The sequence below is a fragment of the Uranotaenia lowii genome, chromosome 3 (genome assembly GCF_029784155.1).
Source record: "Uranotaenia lowii strain MFRU-FL chromosome 3, ASM2978415v1, whole genome shotgun sequence".
NCBI classification, from domain to species: domain Eukaryota; kingdom Metazoa; phylum Arthropoda; class Insecta; order Diptera; family Culicidae; genus Uranotaenia; species Uranotaenia lowii.
This window is the reverse complement of record NC_073693.1, coordinates 306,248,410-306,268,253: the sequence shown is the minus strand read 5'-3', so window position 1 is coordinate 306,268,253 and position 19,844 is coordinate 306,248,410. Positions and strand designations below refer to the sequence as shown.

Below are 19,844 nucleotides of genomic sequence, written 5' to 3'. Positions count from 1 at the left end.
CCTTCATCTCTAAGAAATAAAAAATAGAAAAACAATTAAAATTCGTTGAGGGTCACGTGGATACAGTTGAACGTGCTTGAACCAGGTTTTGTTCACCCACGTAACAAGTATGTACCGTTTAGGATCATATGACAGACAAATACGTTACGCAGCTCCGAGCACATATTTCGGCTTCTATTATAACGAAGACAATCAGATGTTTTAGTGTTGTTTGGTAGCCTATAGATCTGGAAGCAGGGTCTTCATAATCTCGTGGTTCGTAGAGAAATTTGGTCTGCTACGTTGAACCCTCTTCAACATTATAATAACCCAGAGCAAATCGCACATACTGTTGGAAGTCGCTTCAGCTAAAGACCTCACTATGCCTCCAAATAACTAGATTTCAACCCTTAGAGCTCTAGGCCATAAGTAGGTCGAATTACCGTTCAGAGTTCATTCGTAGCATGTGAACCAGTGCTTTTGCAGACCATTCTTGAGGATTGATTTACGTTTGCGTTATGCTATGAATCAGAAAAAAATCTTGTTTAACGTTTAAACCTTCTTCGATCACACCGCTGCTGGCCAGTCATCATGACCCGGAGAATGTACACACGCTACTCATGAATAAAATTTTCAGCAGTGTTAGTAATAGTTTTCGCTTGCTCTTAGTCGCCAACATCAAGATCTACAACCTCATCTCTGCCCCTCTTTTTAGGAATAGGTACTCACTTCGTTCGTTACGGTAGTCTGTGCATTCACCAAGGTTTATTACTAAACCTTCAGTCAGACGGCACCAACGATCGTAAGTCAGCTACTAACAGACAGACGCTCAGCTACAGCTACATTTCCTCGTTAAACGTCGTAGGGAGTTTCTGAGGTGACTAACAGGACCTTAAAATCATACGGCTATGTTAAGGTTTCCCCCTCGCTCGTTAATTTTGTCTTCATTGATCACCTCTCCGACAATCTTAATTCCCCGAATATACACGCTACTCATGATTAAACTAAATTCCTTGCAATGACATTTGCCTATGTTAGACTCAACGCTTCCCAACTTTTTAAACTACTGAACGTTTAGCAGTTGAAGACTATGGTTTAGGTCAACCTTTACGCAATATCTCGTTAAATCAATATGACAAGGTAAATAAATATTTCGCGATAGTATACATTCAAAAAACTTTTCATACGAACGGTCTACGTGAAAATTCAGGTGAATTTAACGTTTTCTTTTCGTCTGAGTGTAGAATTTCAATTCTTTGTTCAGTTTATGCATTTGGAAATTCTTGTAAGCTACTCTCGGTAAAATTGACCTTTTAGGTGAACCAAAACTAGAAGAACGTAAACACGATATTACCTACTTAGTAAATTTCCTTGTTTATTATTTAACAAAGTTAATTAACATTGCAAAACACTGATAAATTGTTTTAATAATCTGAAAATAAAGATAAAATTGTTAACTGCTCAAAGCTTACAGTGCTAATGCGTATACCTCAACAAAGGTTTCCACGTTGAGCACCGCTAAACCACCGATCGTCAGATTAACCGCATTCTGACTCTTGTGAAGCATGAAGCTCCACATGCGTCGTTCATCCGCTGGTAAAAGATACCACTTGACCTCGTAGATGGATCGAATCATCGCTTCGTTCTACAACGAGATATCTTTTTCTTGGATGTGTTAGCTTGCTAAGACGGAAGAACACTTACCTGAACGGTGTAAATTGTGCCCAAAAGACAAAATTCCAACAGTTGAAACAAGGCCCCTATCACAAACCCATATCCTGGCAAATAGTTGATCATGTAGCACAGGAACATATGAATTGCCAGACTGCATACCGAAGTCGTAACTTGAACAAAGTTCAACGTGAAATAGTTCTTGTCCAACTCCAACTGATATCTGTGGAATAAAATGACCAAGAATCCTTAAACAGTTTCACAACATTATTTTTTTCAATACCTTATAATCGCGTAGTGTTCGGCAAAGATTTCCTTGGTTTTCTGTCGGATTGCCCTTACATCGCGTTTGGATGCTTCCAGCAGGTCGTTGAGCTCCTGCAAACTGCCCTTGAAGACCTCAACCAGGGTTGTCAGGTTGGCGATGAACACCAAGATCGCTGAATCTGCAGCCGTTATTCCAGTGAGGGCCAGCGCCAGAAGCGAGAAGTGAAAGACAACGGTTATCGCATAACCCACATTGGACTCCCAATCGATTCCGGGTATTAATACTGCAAGTGCCAAGGCCTTCTCTCGGTATACGACGTAGTAGTACAACGGATACAAACCGAACCCGGCGATGGCGAAGGCATACGCCGCCAACAATAACTTATTCAAAGTATGCGTTTGCACCATTCGTTTTGTAATAAGCTTTTTCCTCGAATGGTGTTTGTTTTTCTGATGAAATTGGTCCAAATAGTGTTCGTGGGCGATGAAGAATTCCCTCTGAATCACAGCGTTGTACAACTTGTACAAACCCTGAAGGCCCATGCCAAGCGGAGCCAGAGTCTTCAAGATTTGAATGTAATCGGATGAATAGTACCAGAAAGTGTAGAAACTGCAGCCGAGGTAAATTATTATAAAGGTTAGCGTTCTCAGGGTGCGGATGTTCGGACGGTAGTTTGGTCTCAGGACATCTGCCCCAACGACTCTGGTCAACCGACGAATAAGTGCAATGTTGATCCGATAGATTTCTAAGGAATTATCGTACTCCATGGTGGTCCGATTGCTTATGGCAGGGCATAGTTATTTTAGCTGAAGTCTAGGGGCTACGGGGTCTTCGGAACCAATTAACCAACTGCATAATTTATAACGTTTGTTTGCTAGAACTCATCAAGGTACTAGGGCCATTGTTCTAGGGTTTTTTATGACGATTCTTGAATATTTTATGATGTCAACGATTGGAATGAAACCCACCTTTTTCACATTCTTTACTGTGAATTGTAATCATTTAGAAGGACGACTTGGTGGATAATGTTCATTTTTTAGAGCTCCAAATACTAAATTTTCTTCCTTGAAATTCAAAAATTACAAAGTCAAAATGGATGAATTTCTCTATGAATAGAGAGACATTTCCGGTTCTTCCCACTTTTTCTACGGTTATTCTCAGGTTCTTTAATGTTCTCGCCGGGAAATCCTCTTTTTAGATGGGAAATGACTGACTAGTCAGCAGGGTTGATAGATACGTTTCTTGTTCGTCTACGGTCGTTTGAATGCGATTGGTGAATGCTGGACTATGAAATTTTTTTAGCTTCACACGACTGGGGTATGAGTAACTGGCAAACGAAGTGACCCCATTTGAGGAACAGTCAATTGAGTTTGACGGGCCAAGAGGCTTCACAGTCATAGCTTTACGCCTCAAAACGATGAATTTTCTCAAGCCGGCTCAAGAGTAAACTTCTCAGCAATGTTAGTAATAGTTTTCGCTTGCTTCCAGTCGCCAACATCAAGATCTACAACCTTATCTCTGCCCCCTCTTCTTAGGAATAGAAACTCACTTCGTTCGTTGCGGCAGTCTGTGCATTCACTTAGGTTGAACCTTCAGTCAGACGGCACCAACAATCGTAAGTCGGCTACTCTCAAACAGACGCTCAGCTTCAGCATTTTTTCGTAAAACGTCGGAATGAGTTTCTGAGACGACTAAGAAGGCTTTTAAACCATATGAGTATACCCGATCTTAATTATGTTACGTTGAAACGTTACGTTCTTTGGTAACCTCTACGACAATCTTCATATCACGAGTATACACGCTACTCATGATTAAACTGAATTCCTTGCAATGACATTTACCTTTGTCTGACTCAACGCTTCTCACTTTCTAATCTACTGAACAACGTTTAGCAGTCGAAGACTATGATCTAGGCCGATCTTCACGCAAGCCTCTTTTTCTTGGATGTGTTAGCTTGCTAAGACGGAAGAACACTTACCTGAACGGTGTAAATTGTGCCCAAAAGACAAAATTCCAACAGTTGAAACAAGGCCCCTATCATGAACCCATATCCCGGCAAATAGTTGATCATGTAGCACAGGAACATATGAATTGCCAGACTGCATACCGAAGTCGTAACTTGAACAAAGTTCAACGTGAAATAGTTCTTGTCCAACTCCAACTGATACCTGTGGGTTAAAATGACCAAGAATTCTTAAACAGTTCCACATAGTTTTTTTTCAATACCTTATGATCGCGTAGTGTTCGGCAAAGATTTCCTTGGTTTTCTGTCGGATTGCTTCCACATCGCGTACAGGTGCTTCCAGCAGGTTGTTGATCTCCTGCAAACTACCCTTGAAGACCTCAACCAGGGTTGTCAAGTTGGCGATGAACGCCAAGATCGCTGAATCTGCAGCCGTTATTCCGGTGAGGGCCAGCGTCAGAAGCGAGAAGTGAAAGACAACGGTTATCGCATAACCCACATTGGACTCCCAATCGATTCCGGGTATTAATACTGCAAGTGCCAAGGCCTTCTCTCGGTATATGACGTAGTAGTACAACGGATAAAAACCGAATCCGGCGATGGTAAAAGCATACGCCGCCAACAATAGCTTATTCACAGTATACGTTTGCGCCATTCGTTTTGTAATAAGCTTTTTCCTCGGATGGTGTTTGTTTTTCTGATGAAATTGGTCCAAATTGTGTTCTTGGGCGATGAAGAATTCCCTCTGTATCACAGCGTTGTACAACTTGTACAAACCCTGAAGGCCAATGCCAAGCGGAGCCAGAGTCTTCAAGATTTGAATGTAATCGGATGAATAGTACCAGAAAGTGTAGAAACTGCAGCCGAAGTAAATTATTACAAATGTTAGCGTTCTCAGGGTGCGGATGTTCGGACGGTAGTTTGGTCTCAGGATATCTGCCCCAACGACTCTAGTCAACCGACGAATAAGTGCAATGTTGATCCGATAGATTTCCAACGAATTTTCGTACTCCATGGTGGTTCGGTTGCTTATGGCAGGGCATAGTTATTTTAGCTGAAGTCTAGGGACTACGGGGTCTTCGGAACCAATTAACCATGTTTTACTGCATAATTTATAACGTTTGTTTTTTACAACTCATCAAGGTACTAGGGCCATTGTACTAGGGGTTTTTATGACGATTCTTGAATATTTTATGATGTAGCTATTGAAATGAATACCACCTTTTTCACATTTTTTACTGTGAATTGTAGTCATTAAGAAGGACGACTTGTTGCATAATATAACATGTTCATTGTCCGAGCTTAAAATACTCACTTTTCTTCGTTTTGATTCACAAATCACAACGTCAAAAGGTAAATGAGCTTTTTTATGAATATAGTGTTCTATAACACATATACGGTTCTTCCTACTTTTTCTGCGGTTATTCTCAGGTTCATTATTAATATCGCCGGAAAACCCTACTTTTTGTATGGGCAATGACTAGCTAGATGCCGAGCCGAGTTGCAGATAGAACCATTGACTGAACCTCCAGTTCGATGGCTTTCTTTAATTTCTTTGTAGAGTGTCCCGCAGAAGTCCCCCCAAAACGTTGTATGTTCTCAATACGATCGCTACAGAACCGCTCACGGAGTTCACTTTAATGCTTTGTGTCAATTGAACACCTAAACGCGATGCAGTAGGTATGCTCTCAAATCCGTGAGGTGGATTTTTAGCACACGTGCGCCAGGATAAAATAGAGTAAATGGCTGAAATTAAGCCACGCCATATGTTCTTCTGTTTAGTCCGAGATCCGGTTCGAAGGACCAAATTTCGTCTCTTTAGAGTCATGGGCGTCGTTGTGGTGTATACATATGTTCATATTATTCAGCATTAATGTTTACCATACACTTTGAGGTATTTATCCTTTTGTCATTTTAAACTGCTATTTTAAACTAGTTAAGCATTACACACTTCTATAATATCTTCGTACAATTTAAGGAAAGGTACATCCATGATGATCGATTGACAGTTTTGCATGACATCATGGCCGTGCCTTCTATGTTCTGCCATCATAAATTCTCATCTCAATCCTTCTCCAAATTGTATCATCAAACTCTTCTATCAAAGCTTCTTTTTTGACTCTCTCGTCAGATTTAAGATATTGGATTTAAAATTAGTTTGAGAGGCAATTATAGCACAATATCCGGTTCATACAAAGAACTATGTTGATTTGAGCCTCCCACCAATCTCCCAATCATCCAACTCTTGGTATCACACTGTCCCATGTGATCTCACATCAAACTCTCCCATAAAACTCTCCTATAAAACTCCAAACTCAAATCTTTTATGAAGAACTATTATAAAATGCAGTAACCTCTTTTTCGTAATTTCAATATTCATAAACATTTTCTAGCCAAATTTCCCGATAAATTTTCAATGAGGTATTGTAATTTTATTTCTCAAAATTCTCGTGTTAAATCAAAATTCTTCTACCTTACTCATAATCAAACTCTCTCACTCTCAATTTTCCAAACTCTCTCTCTCTCTCTCAATTTTCCATCGGATTCTCAATTGCAACTATCTAACTATGAAAGTTCTACGTCATCAAGCTATGACATAGAACTTTCCTGTCTTACTGTTACACTTTGATATACCTTCACTTTATGGAAATTCTTATCGAACACTTTCTATTTCGTTACTCCATCCCCGATTTCACCCTTTCTGTTTCAGTTTTCTATCAAACTCACTCTGAACTATAGAGTACTCTTACATATGTTGTGCTACCCGCAGAGTTGCCAAAATTTTTTTTTCAAAAATAAGGTAACTGGTGAAATAAAAATCAGGCTTAATCAAGCTGCGTTAAAGTAACGGAAATTTCGCTCAAAGTGATGACCTTTTTTTTGGTCATCGCTCCACATTTTCACTCTAATATGTGTTGTGAGTCAACTTGGTTGAATAATTATACTGAATCAAGGCAATCAAAAGATGAAATATTCCTTTTTCTAAATAAGAATTAAGGGGAATATTTCGATTGCTTTGAATCAACCACATTTTCACTTTTTCACTTCAGAAATGGTACCTAATACAGTTCCTATGATGAAAAATCATCACATTCGCAAAAATCAGGCAAAATCAGGCATATTTTCAAAAATCGGGGAAATTCAATGGCTTATCAGGTTTAGTCATACGTTGCAAATCTTAGAATTCTTCCTCTTTACGTTCTCGCTCTGAGAATTCTTTGGGCCCGGCTAATATAACTACCTAAATGGGCATGGCGACGAATGTGTTAACACTCACCTCTTTCATCAAACTGTCACATAAATCTCTTCGCTGAAATTCTCTGAAGAAATGGTTTCGCTCCTCTGAAACCTCAAGCTCTCTTGTCAATAAAAACTCTTTCTTCATAAACTCTCACTAAATTAATGCATCAAATTCTCACAACAGACTTTCTCTTTAAATTTTTCTGCTGCTTCTTGTCACCAGGGTTGCCAACATTTTTTTTTTAATTTAAGAACTTGAGAAATAATAATCAGGATACATGTTTCAGCGGAAATTTCGGTCGAAGTGAGGACCTTCTTTTTTATTTGTTTGCTCATTAATTCACATTTTGACCTCCACTAATGTCTTTAATGCGGTTCCGTTCTATTCATTTTCCGTCATAAAGCTATGATCATTTAGTATCCGGGCACAATATTTCGGTGATAGCTACGTTAATAGAGCTCGTACTTTAGTAGTGTTGTGTTGGTTATGAAAAGGACTATCTTTCCTATTTTTGATAGATTTTTGATTAATTTTTTTTTTAAATGTCATATTAACATCTTCATTTCCTCCATAGAAAGTTTTTCGATCAAATGAATAGTTTTGAAAATACACACGTTTGTCACACGGCTGTCCCAATATCATCATGTTGGTTCAGAAACCAAATTCAAACTTGGTCCTCTAACCAGCATGAACGATACTGGGAAGAGTTGGACACTTGTCGTCAAACTAAATTAGTTTTAGAAAAACCATCTCCAATCATATCGAGTTACTTATTAACTTTAAATAAATCTCATTGCAGCATCTTGATCAGAGCACTCTCCGGTCATTGTAAACTCAACTATCACATGCACAACATTCAGCGTGCTGAATCTCCAGTATGTGGTAGTTGTGAATCAGATGTGGAAGATCCCTTCCATCTTATATGTAACTGTCCCTCATTTGCCAGACTACGTTTTCGTACTCTGGGATCTTACGCTTTAAGCGAATCTGAGTTTAAGAAATTAAACTTAAAAAACATTCTATCATTCCTTACCGAATGTAGAAAAGAGCTTTAATGCTAATAATCCCTAGTGGAAAGGCTTTATGCCATCTTAAATAGATTGAATTTATTTCTTCCTTTTATAGGTTTTTCAGGTTTCTCAGGTAAATGATGAAATCTTGGATAAAAAAAAGGCTAGGCACAATTTTCCCGTTTGTTTGGATAACGTGCCGCTATTAAGCCTATCTCCATTCTGATGCCTGATACCTGATGATCATTTACTATCCGGGCACTTTAATTTCGGGGATAGCTACGTTAATAGAGCTCGTACTTTAGTAGTGTTGTGTTGGTTATGAAAAGGACTATCTTTCCTATTTTTGATAGATTTTTGATTAATTTTTTTTTTATATTTTTACATTAAATGTCATATTAACATCTTCATTTCCTCCATAGAAAGTTTTTCGATCAAATAAATAGTTTTGAAAATACACACGTTTGTAACTGCCCGGATTCTAAATGATCATAGGCTTATTCACAAAAATCAGGGTAAATCAGTTTTATTTCCAAAAATCAGGGAAAAACAAAGGCTAATCAGGTTATCAGGTTGGGACTCCAAAATCAGGCAAATCCTGAAAAATTAGACAAATTGGCAACCCTGTACTGTCACTTCAGTCATTGAGAAAATTCGCCCGTCTTCCATGCTAACCAACCCTCTCTTTTTCCTCTATTCTTCTGTTTTTTTTGTGATTTCGTCTCGTTTTGGTCCAAAAATAAGTCCATAATATATGGGCCCTTTACCTTCAATAGAATCTTTAAATACTGTAATTAAGCTGTTTTTTGATGCTCTCTTGTCATACTTTTCTTTTCAATATTATATTTTCAATATTATATTTTCAATATTAGTTTTTGGAAATTCTTATCACGAAATACTTCCTATTTCATTACTTAATCTCCGATTTCAATTTTTTTGTTCCAATTTTCTATCAAATTCACTCTGAATTTACAGAACTCATACATATGTTGTGCTACCAGCTACCAGTACTCTGCCACCATATTTCTTATCAAATCCTCTCTTAACACTCACCTCTCTCATCAAACTGTCACTCTTTTGTAAAAAAAACTTTCTTCAAACACTTTCACTAAACTAATGCATCAAATTATCTCGACAGACTTTCTGTTTAAACTTTTCTGCTTTTTGACTGCTGTTAAATGCGCAAGCAGTGAGTGATTCGCGCAAGCAAAATTGTCTCTTTGGCAGCACGGCTTAAAGAATACTTGCAAGCAATTTTGGCTCACGTCTAACTCGTTATACTCATAATTGGGAAATTTAATGTTAATAATTGAATAATTTGAGTTAGCAAATAAAGTTATAATCTAAACATTCGCTGTTAATCTAGATAACATGAACATGCAAGGGGACAAACATGTCATATTCGAAAATTTAAACGTTGCTTATGTAAAAAATGCTCCTTAATACTCTGGTTATCATATTATTCCATAAATTAATTAAGAATTTTGAATGCTGTATGAAACAATCTGTTTTAAAACTTCAGCATTCGTGATTTTTTTTTTGTATTTATATCACAACATTCAAAATTTTAATCAAACATTTGTTCAAAGAAACAAAAGTATATTTAAGCAAGACGTCTTGCAATAAAAACTTGTTCCAAAGTTACTACCGAAGTGCATGCGTACACAAAGTTTGTTCAACAAAATCAAATGTGGCACCAAGTGTTTAAACCGATAATGGGCCGTTCACATACCACGTGGACAACTTATGGAAAGGGGATGTATGGAAATGTCCACACTTATCCACGGAGAGGAGGTAGGGGTTTTGGTCATGTCCACTTGGACATACTTACTTCCAAAATATTTTCTAAGGGTGAATAAATTTTAAGATGTTTTAATCAAAATTGTAAATTGCAAAGCTCTCCAGTTTAAGTTTAAATAAATAGTAGCCACTAGAAGGCAAGTGATAGATATGAATGTTTAGAAATTAAATTTTTATAAATTATTTTATATCAGGAAATGCTTTTTCGTTTTTTTTTTCAAAATCAACCATTTCAACAACGAAAAGGCAAGAAGTAATTGTTTCTAGTATCAAAACCAACATATCTAGTGGCTTAGTGCTGCATTTGTTTTTGTTGAACAAACTTTTCAAATTAAGTTAATATAGTGAAAAAGTCAATATATCGACATGTTTGTTCTTATGTGATGAATATACGGGTAAATTGAATGTTATGAGTATAAATACAGGATTTTGTAGTCTTTTTTTAGATGTTGGTGTTAGTTCTAGCACCCAAAAATGCTTAACATTGTTTAAATCGTTTATTTAGTTTAATAAAATTAGTTGTTCTTAACTGCCAATTCAAAAAAAAAGTTAATTCAAGTGTTCATTTGGTTCATTTTGCGTGCAAGTTTTGCTCACTCCGGGCTGCCATTCCAGAAAAAATGAGAGATTGCTTACGCTCTCTTTCCTTGCGCATTTAACACAGGTTGCTTTTTGCCACTTTAGTAATTGGGTGAATTCTCCCATCTCTCATGCAGAGATGTCAACTGTTTTTCAATAAAGTCTGGAAGATGTTTATAAACATGTCTGGAACAGTCTGGATGGCGAGTTTTATAGGTTTTGTAGGGTTTTTGGTCACCAGATTACAATATTGCATATGCTCATGTCTTGATAATGATCATACATTATAAACACTATCAACACGGTGCCACTTATTCGGGAATGTCGGGAAATACGGGAAAAAGTTGGAATTTTAAATCCATCAAGAAAAAGTCAGAAATCGGGAATGTTTGGCTTAACTCTGCCGTGATATGCCGAAGTGACGTATATGCCATTTTTAGTTTTCGCCAATAAGAGTGTTTTTCTCTTTTCCCTATTTTCCACTTCTCCGGGACTTTTCATGAAATGTGATTCTGTATACAGATTACATTTTATGAAAAGTCCCGCAGAAGTGAAGAATGAGTAAAAAGAGAAAAACACTCTTATTGGTCATAACTGAAAATAAATGACATATACGTCACTCCGGCATATAACGGCAGAGCAACCCAGTGTATATATTTTAGTGAATCCTTTGCACTTGGATAACTGAAAAATTTTGAAACTAACATCCAAACCGTGTTCTGAAAAATTACACTCGAAACTTCGAGCAACTTAAAAATGATAAAATTATAGACTTTAGTTTCCAGTTGCTACCAAAGAAAAAACTGGTGGAAATGTAAAATTTTTCGGTTCGAATTTCTTTGCGGTCCTTAATCCTTTTAATACCTAGCCAAATAGCCGCATTTGCGAAGGTTTACAAAAAAAAACGAACGTAGAAGTGATATTCACAAAATTCAAGAAACAATGTTGTGTACAGGGAATGGCGAATATAAATGTACTTATTTTATTTTTTTAACTTTTGAGAAATAGGTCTGCATAAAAATCGAAATAAACGATTTATCGTCGTTTGGTGTTAAATAAAAGGGTTAATAGTGTTAACATGTCAACTCTCGTTTAGCTTGCATCTTCTATTTAGTTTGTAATAGAATGTCTGATTATGCAAATAGTTTAAATTACAAGTTAACCATGTGTAATTGAAAATACATTAGAAATAGGCACTTCGATTATGGGTCGATATCTGCTTATTTATGAAGTGAAGTCAGAGATCCGTCGTTTACTTTTTTAGTTAAGGTTGCTAGAATTTTTCCAGCACGTATCCGGGTCGAGCAAATCCTGGCTATTTTATCTAAAATCTTGCAAAATTTGGGAATTAGTTTTTAAAATTTTCAATCCAAAATCCGGGCAATCTCCATCAAAGTTCGTTAAAACCTAGAATTATTCGAAATAAATCAAGAAAAAAAAACACTTGAATCGGCATTTTTATCGAAACACTTCAACAGATTTTAAATCGTATGTAAGGCTTCCAGAGAATCTTGATTATTTTTGCGATTATTTTGGTTGAACTTGCTCTAAAAAAATCATTTTTGGACGCAAAAACAAAAGATTATAATAATAATAACTCATTTCAAGATTTTGTTTGGTTTTACAAATAAAGTGAATAAATCCGAGCAACCGGGCAATCGGGCAAGATTTCTTTAGAAAGATTTCTTGAATCTTTGAATATTTAAATAGAAACACAGTTCAGAAAAATAAGAAGTACATATTTATAATGAATAAAATTTCAATAAATACCTAGCATAGTTACGAGCTTTGAGCATAGCCTCTATGTTATATTGGAATTTAACATTTTGGACATTTATTACCCTTTTTAACGAAGATTTGGTTGGGTCTGACTAGCCCGAATTTAGCGCCATCGCCATGAGAAAATTTTGAAACAACAGAATCTAAATCTCATCTACAAGACTGAAATAGCGTATACAATTGACGGAAATTAGTTTTTTGGATTGAAAACTACTGATTGCTTCTTGAAGGATTGATTTGTATATTCAACTGAAGTTTCTCGAAAAAAAATGCTGATGGTGTTTTGTTCGGACTGGTCGAATTCCGACCATACGTCCGCCAGTGTAAAATAAAAATCAGGACATATTTTCAAATGAATTATTGAGGAGAAAGAAAGTTTTGGAATCGTTGTAATTACATGGATTAAATCAACGCGAATCACATCATTTAATTTTTTATCTCAATTCACACGGTGAAATCAAAACAGTTTTTGAACTGAATTCATGACTTGAAATAAATAAAATACATGATGATCAAAAATTTAAATTGAGTGGCCACCCTGCTATCAATGCCTGAGACCATGGTGAATTTGCGATAGTACTACGAACTATGCTCAACTCCCTGTTTTACATCCACCTTCGTTTCATTCCTCTTTTTCAATAACTAACTCTTATTATTTCCTGCCATTTTAACAGGAAATATTTTGATAAAAATTGACTCTTTGTTGAAAAATTCATGTCCAAAATAAAAAGTCTGGAAATGTTTGGAAAAATGTCAGTAGCCTGGAAGTCTGCAAACCTAAAAAAAATGTCTGACAAAAGTTCAAAAAGTCCGAAAGATCCAGGCACAATCAGGAAAGTTGACATCACTGTTCCCATGTTAATCAATAAACCAATTTTCTCATTTTCCTCATTTTTCTCTCTTTTTTGTTATTTCCTCTCTATTAGTTCCAAAAATGTGTACTATGGGCATGGTTGTCAACTGTTTTTCGAAAAAGTCTGAAAGATTTAAAAAAAAATGTCTGGATTTTTTAAGATATGTCTCGATAGCTTACTTTTCAAAGTGGTGGCCTTTTTTTCGGTCGCCAGATCTCAATGTTGTAGATAGTCACGAATCGTTTGTTCCTACCGTTATTAATAACTTTCAAACACTTCTGAATTTATCATTCCTAATTCCTTATCATTTCCTATCATATTATACCATGAACATTATGAATTTTCGTAGTTTCTTAGAACAATTTATGTCCTGACCTAAAAATCTGGAATTGTCTTGAAGATATGTCAAAAGTCTGGACGTCTGGAAGCCTGAAAAAATGCCTGGCAGAAGTTCAAAAAGTCTGGAAGATTCATACAAAATCTGGAAGGTTGACATCACTGGTTATGGGCCCTTCACTCTCAATAGAATCTTAGAGGCTTTTTTGTCAAACTTTTTTTTTTTATACTATCACCAAACTCTCTCATTAGGCTTCCCATCAAATTCTCCTGCCTTCTTCCCCTATTTTCCCATCCATTTCTTAATTTCTTTTGCTGCGATTATATTTGAAAAGACCCATGAAAAGCAAGATGTGAGAGAGTTTGTCCGTTTTTTTTGACAATTTGGCAAGAACCTTCAGTCAGTTTTTTCGTAGGGAACTGATCCACAAGTTTGGTGAAACAGGAGCCTAATTTTGATCGCATTTTAAAATTAGCTCCCGGCATCATGCCTTAGTCTGTATTTTTAAACAATTTTCTTACTATTTCGACAGAAAAAGTGTGGTGTCAGGTCCAGAACCTCTCAACCTATTTTGACAGTTTTTTTTTACGCTAAAAAGAGGTTTAAGATCATGTTGAAATTTACGGTTTCCTAACGGCATCCGGAGCAGCAGCAAACATTGTTTGTTTTGGTTCTTATTGCTATGTCCAATTCGCAATCGAGAACAATACATCAGACAATGACAGGTGACGATGATAAACGCGGTACAAATGTTTACATCGGTTTACACGGTTAAACGAGACTACTGAAATTGGGTTCGTGGTAACACAATAGTGTTGTCTGATATTCTGGGTAGGAGTATCAAAGTACTCATTCAGAAATGAGTAATTTTTCGGTTAGGGGAGATAATAAGTGAAGAGACAACAGCAATCGCTAGTGAATTGTGTAGTTATGTAATGACTAGACTGACAAAACATGAATAAAGATAACTCTATTCCACCACTGAAACTTGCATTGTTACTACGTTTTCAACAGATTAAACAAAAAATATGGCGGGTGAAGATCTACAGGACAGCAATTTATGTCAGGTTTGTTTGCTGTTGCTATCTGTAAATGACATTTTGAAGTATGCACATACAGAATGACTTTCCAACTTTCCAACGATCAATTTGGAGAGATGCTGTTTGGGGGGATTGGTATTGGGAGATATTTGAGTAATAAAACAGGATTTTGTAGAGATCAGGTGAGCATAGTTTAAAATTTAGATAGAAATGAACGAAGATCTTTTAAATTATGACAGATCTGCTCCATCCATCAAACCAAAAAAATGTACTTTAGAAGTCTTTCCTTTGAATTCCGGCATCCTGCAATATTTTTTTAACAAAACCCTACAACTCCTTCGGAAAAAAGTCTTTTCAAACGGATGTCCGTGTTTGAGAAACACCTGTGATTCCGTAGAATCCTCAGATAAAGATGTCTTGTACAGATAACCGCTTTTAAACTGACCCAGATCGGAATTTTGAATTTGTTCTGACCTTGTTCAAAGGGTGTTATGAAGGAATGAATGACAGCTTGCTGTTAAATTCCCGTAAAAAAAAAATCAAGGGTTGTTGAAGTTAGTCTCAGATAAAGATTTTTCATAAATCTAAGTTGTTGAAACTTAAGACAAAATATACTTTATCGATGCTTGGGAAATTCGTCCAATGTTGGATCAATTACTCTTCTATGCGCCAGGAAAAAAAAATGTTACCCAACAAAGTAAATGACAGGATGCTCGACAACAAAAAAAAAGCCTGTCTCCATACAACAAACTGCAACATCGTCCCACATTATGAGGGGCATATTTTAACATGCAAAAAAAGAAGAAGGAAAAATCAAACAAAACACTGACTAACATTTCTATCTAGGTTTTGCCAGGGTACCCTGTAAAGTAACCAAACTGTGGGACAAAAAAGCGCTGATAAGGAAAATAGTAATTACAATAAATTTATTACAGTATTACTCAAGACGACGGCGGCGTCGAGTAAAACATCTAGCGTCTAATGTTGTCTTGGTAGAGGAAAGAAAAAAACGAGAAGGCGGAAAAAGTGGCGGTGCCAGCAATAATTTTGCGCAAAAGTCAACTGCGCCAGGGGCTTGAGGAGGTGGTTTGGACGACGGTTGTTATTAGGGAAAATTAAAGTTGCTTCAGCTCAAGCTTCTACTATATGCTTCTTGCTGCTGCTGCTGCTAGTACCCATTAGAAAAGACGCGTGACGAGGTGATGCAGTAAAATTTTAGTGCACTGTGCCATTTGTGTTACTGTTTTTTTTCGCTCTTGTTGCTACCTCTTATACAAGGTAATGCAAGGCGAGAAAGCTTCTTAGCAAAATTTAAATTTAAAATTTTTTTACCTTTTTTCCCAAAAGCTTACATTAGACCTTAAAGGAATCATTGGAAGAAAATCATCAGTTTTGAAATTTCAATATACTATGATATTTTTCACAAACTCAACAAATATCACCGTAATATTCGAAGATTTGCATAACTTTGAACCATCGAACAATGCCAAAATCATCGTACTAACGTCATTTTAATACCCTTAGACCACAAGACCCTATAAAATGTGCACATTTGCGAGATGATTGTAATTCTCGCAAGAAAAACGAGGGATGGTCCCTTTCTTGCAGTGGGACATTCCCCTCAAGATCACAAGTACCTCCTTCAATTGGATTCGCACGACATTGCTGCCACTAGCTGCTACTTAACAGTCTTGTAGAATCAACCCAACGCAAGCAGCAAGCAGCAACACTCCTTCAGGGAGCGCTTTCGAAGCCTTCAAGCCTATAGTCCGGTTTAGCAGGAGTGAGAAAAAAGGAAATATATGTCCAACAACAAACGGAGGCGATTGCAACACCCCATCGACCGTTGTGAGTGCGAAAAATTCACTTATGTCATATTGGGGGGACCCAATGACGCGACGCGAAACGGAGTTGAAGATGCAATAAGAGATGAATGAAGGAAAAAAAAGTCCGCTAAATTGAGACTTGCAAACCACGCGCACGTCGTCGTCGCCGACGTTTTCTAACGTTCTTCAGTCGGTCGGTCGGTCGTGGCAATTATGATTCAATTACTGTTTAGAGTTGGGCTGTGGTGGGTCCCCTTGTAAACAAGATTTTGCTCGGCAGCCATTCTTCTGTAACTGTTTTACAAACGAAATAACATTTACAACATGAAGTTGGTCAATCGCGGGCGGCCGCAGAGCAGAGACAATATAATTCTGCTCTCTGAGCTGACTGACGGTTGTGGTTTGTAGGTGAAGATAATCGTCGTCGAATGAGGGAAATGATTCGTCATATTGTTACTGGCGATTCCATTAGTGGGATCTTTATAACCGACACAGAGTAACTTATGCAATAAATCACAACTTATTGGAAATTGCTAAGTTTGAACTAGGAAAATACTGTGTTTGGATTGACGACCACAGAATAAATTTAAAAATTTAAGGTATACAAATCACTTTCTGGCAAGTTTGGCAGTTTTGATATCATATCAAACATTAAAATCAATAAAATCATTACCACGAGTCTGACTCGTAGTTTTTGTTGAAAATCGAAAGTTCCACCAAGAGTCAGGCTCAACGAGAAAATCTTGTTGATGAATTTTTTCTCGCGTTGTGTTTTTTTATATGACCCGACTAAGACTCGAAATTATTTCTTACTGCATAGAACCTCGGCCACGAGCCAGGCTCGTGATAGCAAGCCAAAGAGTTCATTTCCTCAATCTATAATGTCATTTTTCAAATCAAATAATAATTTAAGTTGGACAATAATCATTATAAAAAGGCTTGTATTTTTTTTAACTTCCTTAAAATCGTTATTTTTTAGATTTCCTAGGATTATTTACAGACTGTCCGCTCGATCTCAAGCTTGCCATATGACAAAAATCAAAGGCCTATGCACTTCAAAAGTACTAGACGGGTTTTTTACGCTGAATCAAAACCTTTTATTTTATCCTCTCATCTGTTATTGATGGAAGGAAAACTTCAATGTGTTAATTTTAAAAAAATTTCACTAATTTACACTACAGATTATAAAAAGATAGTCGCTCGAGATATTTTGATAACAAATATTAATATAATTTATAACCAAAAATTTTGACGTAAAAAAAAATCTATAATCTGCTTTATAAATAACTGGCAACTCTGTAGAAAATATAAAAAAAACCACTGTCATAAAGGGGTATACTCTACGATTATTTCCATCGAAGACAGAATGCAGTTTTGGGTTGAGGGAAGAAAGTTAAAATCAGTAAAATCCTTAACACGAGTGAGTCTGACTCGTAGTTTTTGTTGAACACCGAAAGTTTCGACACGAGTCAGACTTAACGACAAAATCTTGTCAACGACTTGATTCGTGTTGTGCTTTTTTTATGACCTAGACTAGGACTCGAAATACTTTCTTATTACATTGAACCTCAGCCACGAGCCAGGCTCGTGGTAGCAAGTCTGAGAATTCATTTCCGTGACCTTTTGTGTCGTTTTGCTTCTCAAATAACAATTTAAGTTATACAAGGAATTTTATAGAAAGGGCGAGCATTTTTTTAAACCTTCCTTTAAAAGTTTTTTTAACCATTTTCAAACGTCAGAAGATTCTCCTTCAGTAGAATAAGAACAGTGATTAAAAATTTGGAGAACCTTCAAGATTTTAAGGAGCAATATCACAAGCTGATTCTCTTGTAAATGCTTATTTCATTAAAATGTTATTTTCTAACCGCCGGAAAAAGAAGGAATGTTCGGCAGTTTTGAATTATTATTTAAATTATTTTTAAAAATTATTTTAAAATTATTGTTTTGCCTTAAATTGTCACTTTGCCGAGATGCAAAGAATTTAAGACCTGATTTTGACTATGTTCTGGAACGAACATGCTGGTGCTGGGAACGCTGTGCGATCAAAAGGCCTAGTAAAAGAACTGCCTTGCTTCAAAAATATTACGGCAGCAGGAAGCGCGAAATACATCGGCTAATGTTGGTTCAAAGTAGAATGTTGCAAGGATTGTACCAAAGTTGTATCGATCTCTTTCCAGACCAGCGAGCGTAGAATAAGTTTGCCAGATTTCCCGAATATCTAATAAAAAATTGGACAAAAAGCTAGTGGCTGGATTTTTCCCGGATAATTTTTTCAAAGAGTTTTGTCTCTTGGTTTGTGTTGAGTAATTCCTAAGTTTTTGCTAAATTCGCCCGAATATTGCCCAGATTTGTGGTCGTCAATTTCCCGGATTTTGCCAGGTTTTAAGATAAAATTGCCCGGATTTGTCCGGCCAGGATAGTAATAATAATAATAATTCATTTTTATTCGTGTAACATAAGATACAATCTTTTTTAAGTGTTACAGTTGGGTTGGTTTTATATAATTTCAATCTCAATGTTTTTGATGCACTTTCACATCTAACTAAAAATCATTAATTGTTACCGTATAACTGCAAATTTTGATAGTGAAGCTTTCTTGAATTCCGATTTCGATATAATGGATTTTATGTGGGTAGGAAGATTATTCCAGTTCGAGATGCTTCTTATGAGAAACGAATTATTGTAGATTCTTACAGGAACAAAAAGTTGTTCAATGTTATTCGGATCACCTCTAGTTATTATTCTATGGACTATATTGCATGATCTATATTAATAAAAGTTATTGAATCAGCCAATCAGTTTTGTTTGAAGATGGGAAAAACTTGAAAATCTTGATAATCTATAGACATAGCGGACACATGAGTTCAATGCTACTTGGAGTCTGTCTAAGGAACTAGCTGAGTAGTTGAATAAACAAAATCTCCGTAAATAAACAATGGATAAATATAGCTTTTGAACAGTTTTAGTTTAGTTTCGATATCGAGATGTCTTGTGGTCAGGTTAAGCTTTTTCAGAGTTCCATAGATTTTGCTACATTGTTTATTAACTTGTTTTTTCCACGACAGTCCATGGTCAACGACAATGCCAAGGTTTTCAGCATGATCGGTGAAAACAAGTTCAGAGTCTAGGATATTCTAAAGCCCTATGCCATTTATTGAAAAATAGAGCTTTAGTTTTCGTAGGGTTAATTGGTAGTACATTAAAGTTGGACTATTCGTTTACTTTTTGTAAACCATAATTAATTCTTTCACAGACTGTATTCATTGGCATTGTTTTGTCACAATAATAATAAATTTGAATATCATCAGCAAACGTTCGGATACGTTCGGAAAAAAATCTGGCAACTTTAGCTTAGAGTAAGGTTTATTGTAAGAGGTTGTGATGCTAGTGTCAGAGGCCCAAAATAGGAAAGTCAGAGGCCATATTGAACATAGTCAATTTGTTTGGTAAAGATGACCGTATGATTGTAGTTAGATTCAAAGATCAGATAAAAATAC

The 19,844-nt window shown here is 36.3% G+C and overlaps 3 protein-coding genes across 3 annotated transcripts; all 3 read right to left on the bottom strand.

Moving 5' to 3' along the window:
* Positions 1-1,348: 1,348 nt before the first annotated feature.
* Positions 1,349-1,784, bottom strand: LOC129754790 (putative odorant receptor 83c). Its single transcript, XM_055751030.1, has 3 exons — positions 1,684-1,784; positions 1,469-1,624; positions 1,349-1,411 (listed from the first exon to the last, which is right to left on the bottom strand). Exons 1-3 carry the CDS (start codon positions 1,774-1,776, stop codon positions 1,358-1,360), a joined length of 303 nt encoding a protein of 100 aa, XP_055607005.1. The 5' UTR covers positions 1,777-1,784; the 3' UTR covers positions 1,349-1,357.
* A 142-nt stretch (positions 1,785-1,926) lies between these two features.
* On the bottom strand, positions 1,927-2,685 carry LOC129753693 (uncharacterized). The gene has a single exon (XM_055749539.1). The coding sequence runs from the start codon at positions 2,683-2,685 to the stop codon at positions 1,927-1,929; it is 759 nt and encodes a 252-aa protein (XP_055605514.1).
* Positions 2,686-3,510: 825 nt separating this feature from the next.
* On the bottom strand, positions 3,511-4,896 carry LOC129753692 (odorant receptor 67d-like). The gene is made up of 3 exons (XM_055749538.1): positions 4,145-4,896; positions 3,897-4,086; positions 3,511-3,600 (listed from the first exon to the last, which is right to left on the bottom strand). Exons 1-3 carry the CDS (start codon positions 4,894-4,896, stop codon positions 3,511-3,513), a joined length of 1,032 nt encoding a protein of 343 aa, XP_055605513.1.
* Positions 4,897-19,844: the final 14,948 nt, after the last annotated feature.

Excerpts from the sequence above, each read along its gene's own strand:
- LOC129754790 (XM_055751030.1), bottom strand. The coding sequence starts at position 1,776 with ATGATCAACTATTTGCCAGGATATGGGTTTGTGATAGGGGCCTTGTTT. Across the intron at positions 1,625-1,683 it reads GCACAATTTACACCGTTCAG|AACGAAGCGATGATTCGATC; the intron begins GTAAGTGTTCTT and ends ATCTCGTTGTAG. Across the intron at positions 1,412-1,468 it reads ACGTGGAAACCTTTGTTGAG|ATTATTAAAACAATTTATCA; the intron begins GTATACGCATTA and ends CTTTATTTTCAG.
- LOC129753693 (XM_055749539.1), bottom strand. The coding sequence starts at position 2,685 with ATGGAGTACGATAATTCCTTAGAAATCTATCGGATCAACATTGCACTT.
- LOC129753692 (XM_055749538.1), bottom strand. The coding sequence starts at position 4,896 with ATGGAGTACGAAAATTCGTTGGAAATCTATCGGATCAACATTGCACTT. Across the intron at positions 4,087-4,144 it reads GAACACTACGCGATCATAAG|GTATCAGTTGGAGTTGGACA; the intron begins GTATTGAAAAAA and ends TTTAACCCACAG. Across the intron at positions 3,601-3,896 it reads GCACAATTTACACCGTTCAG|AAACTCATTCCGACGTTTTA; the intron begins GTAAGTGTTCTT and ends TAGTCGTCTCAG.